Raw genomic sequence first — 2500 nt, 5'->3', positions numbered from 1 at the left:
GTGGACAACGACTTGTAGCGCCTCCGTGAGGGGAGGAGCTGGAAGAGGTGATGAGCAGGATGTGAGGGGTCAGAGAGGATCTTCTTTGCCCGTTTTACAGTTCTGTGGGTGTGCAGAGATTCAACTGAGGGGAGTGATTTGCCTATGATTTTGGATGCCTTTTTAACAATCCGCTGTATCAGCATATCAACATTATTAATGTGATCAACATTACGGGAAGTTAGTTAGTTAGTTAGTTAGTTAATAGTCAAGTTGTGCAGTTCTGGTAGGTAGTGTTCAGGTTATCATGTGGTCATAATATATGTTTTTAATGCAAATCAGTCTAAATCGTTCTCATGCTAATGTTCTCTCCCTCCCTCCCTCCCTACCTCCCCTCCCCCCCCCCTCACTCCCTCCCTCTCTCCCTCCCTCCCCCACTCTCCCCACCTCCCCTCCCTCCTCCTCCCTCTCTCCCTCTCTCCCCCCCTCCCTCCCTCCCTCCCCTTCCTCTCTCCCTCCCTCCCTCACTCCCTCCCTCCCTCCCCTCCCCCCTCCTCCTCCCCCACCTCCCCCCCAGGTCAGCAGTGTGTGGCGGTCCAGCCCCCCAGGCGGGGGTCCTTCTACGTGGAGCGGGGGTCGGGGGTGGGGGTGGGCAGTGTGCTGGCCTTCTGGTGTCAGGAGGGATACCAGCTGGTGGGCGGAGACAAGATCACCTGTGTCGTCACAGCGACCAAACCGCCCCAGTGGAGCAACCACCTGCCCGTCTGCGAGGGTGAGCCCTGATTGGCCCAAATGGGGTTCCATCCCTCCCTTCACTGTTCGTTCAGATCATACACTGAACAAAATATATAAACGCTTTTGTTTGTTTTTTAGCTCCAGTTTTTCACGAGTTTAAATCAAAGACCTGAGACTTTTTCTATGTGCACAAAAGGCCTATTTCTCTCAAATTGTGTTCTCAAATGTGTTTAAATCTGTGTTATGTGAGCACCTCTCCTTTGCCGAGATATAATCCATCCACCTGACAGGTGTGGCATATCCAGATGCTGATTAGACAGCAGGATTATTACACACAGATACACACAGATACACACAGATACACACAGATACACACAGATACACACAGATATACACAGATACACACAGATATCCACAGATACACACAGATATACACAGATACACACAGATACACACAGATACACACAGATACACACAGATACACACAGATATACACAGATACACACAGATACACACAGATACACACAGATATACACAGATACACACAGATACACACACATACACACACATACACACAGATACACGGATACACACGGATACACAGGTCACAATAAAAGGCCACTCTAAAACGTGCAGTTTTATCACACGGCACAATGCCACAGATGTCGCAAGTTTTGAGGACACTACTAATTGTTACTGACCTCTCCCCCCCCCCCCCCCCCCCTTTTCCCTCCCACCCCCCCCAGCCATCCCGAGGCCAGAGGACCGGGGGCTGCGCGTGGCGGTGCTGGCCTCGGTGGTCAGCGGCATCGTCATCCTCGCCATGTCCCTGTCCTTCATCATCTGCTGCCTGCAGGAGCACAGCGGGGGGGGGAGGGGCCAGGAGGGGGGCCATGGGGGGCGGAGCCAGGGCAGGAGGGAGGGGAGGAGCAGGTACACACACACACACACACACGCCATGTCCCTGTCCTTCATCATCTGCTGCCTGCAGGAGCACAGCGGGGGGGGGGGGGGGGGGCAGGGGGGGCGGAGCCATGGCAGGAGGGAGGGGAGGAGCAGGTACACACACACACGCGCACAGGCACACACACACAGGCGCACGCACAGCTAATAATAATAATAATAATAATAATAATTCATTGTATTTATAAAGCGCTTTTCCGGGGCTCAAAGACGCTGACAATATGGGAAAAACAGAAAACACAGAAACAACAAGCAACAGATAACATGAGCTTTTGAGGTGGGATTTAAAAGTGGAGAATAAGGGTGAGTCTATGAGTGATTGAGGGAGAGAGTTCCAGAGGTGGGGTGCAGCTCGTGAAAAGGCACGGTCTCTGAAGCCTTTAAGTTTTGAGGGTGGGACAGTGAGGGGAACAGTGAATGAGGATCGGAGGGTACGGGTAGGGCGGTGGGGGAGAAGGAGGTCAGTCAGGTAAGGGGGGGCCAGGCTATGGAGGGATTTGTAGGTGAGGATGAGTACTTTTGAATTTGATATGTCCTTTGATGGGGAGCCAGTGGAGAGAGTGGAGGACAGGGGTGATGTGGTCACGGGACCGGTTGAGAGCAGGCGGGCGGCTGAGTTTTGAACCATCTGAAGTCAGGTGCGCACACACACACACACACACACACACACACACACAGGCACACATGATAATAATAATGATGATGATGATGATGATGACGATGATAATAATAATGATGATGATGATGATGATGATGATGATGATGTTGATGTTGATGAAGATCTCTCTGCAGGCGTAGGGAGAAGCGTTCGTCCAGGCGTAGT

General features: G+C 52.0%; 1 protein-coding gene across 1 annotated transcript in view; it reads left to right on the top strand.

Moving 5' to 3' along the window:
* Positions 1-1625, top strand: part of LOC308175119 (sushi domain-containing protein 3-like) — a gene marked incomplete at both ends in the record, with an annotated part of 4181 nt that extends 2556 nt beyond the window's left edge. Inside the window, 2 exons of the mRNA XM_080550839.1 lie at positions 557-751; positions 1461-1625. Coding sequence (XP_080406965.1) covers positions 557-751; positions 1461-1625 — 360 coding nt within the window. The remainder of the gene's footprint in view (positions 1-556; positions 752-1460) is intronic.
* Between the last annotated feature and the right edge of the window lie 875 nt (positions 1626-2500).

Source organism: Nansenia antarctica (assembly GCF_963989245.1).
Source record: "Nansenia antarctica genome assembly, contig: SCAFFOLD_1106, whole genome shotgun sequence".
Classification (NCBI taxonomy): domain Eukaryota; kingdom Metazoa; phylum Chordata; class Actinopteri; order Argentiniformes; family Microstomatidae; genus Nansenia; species Nansenia antarctica.
Note: the sequence above shows the minus strand (reverse complement) of the source record. Positions and strands in the feature narration are given on the sequence as shown.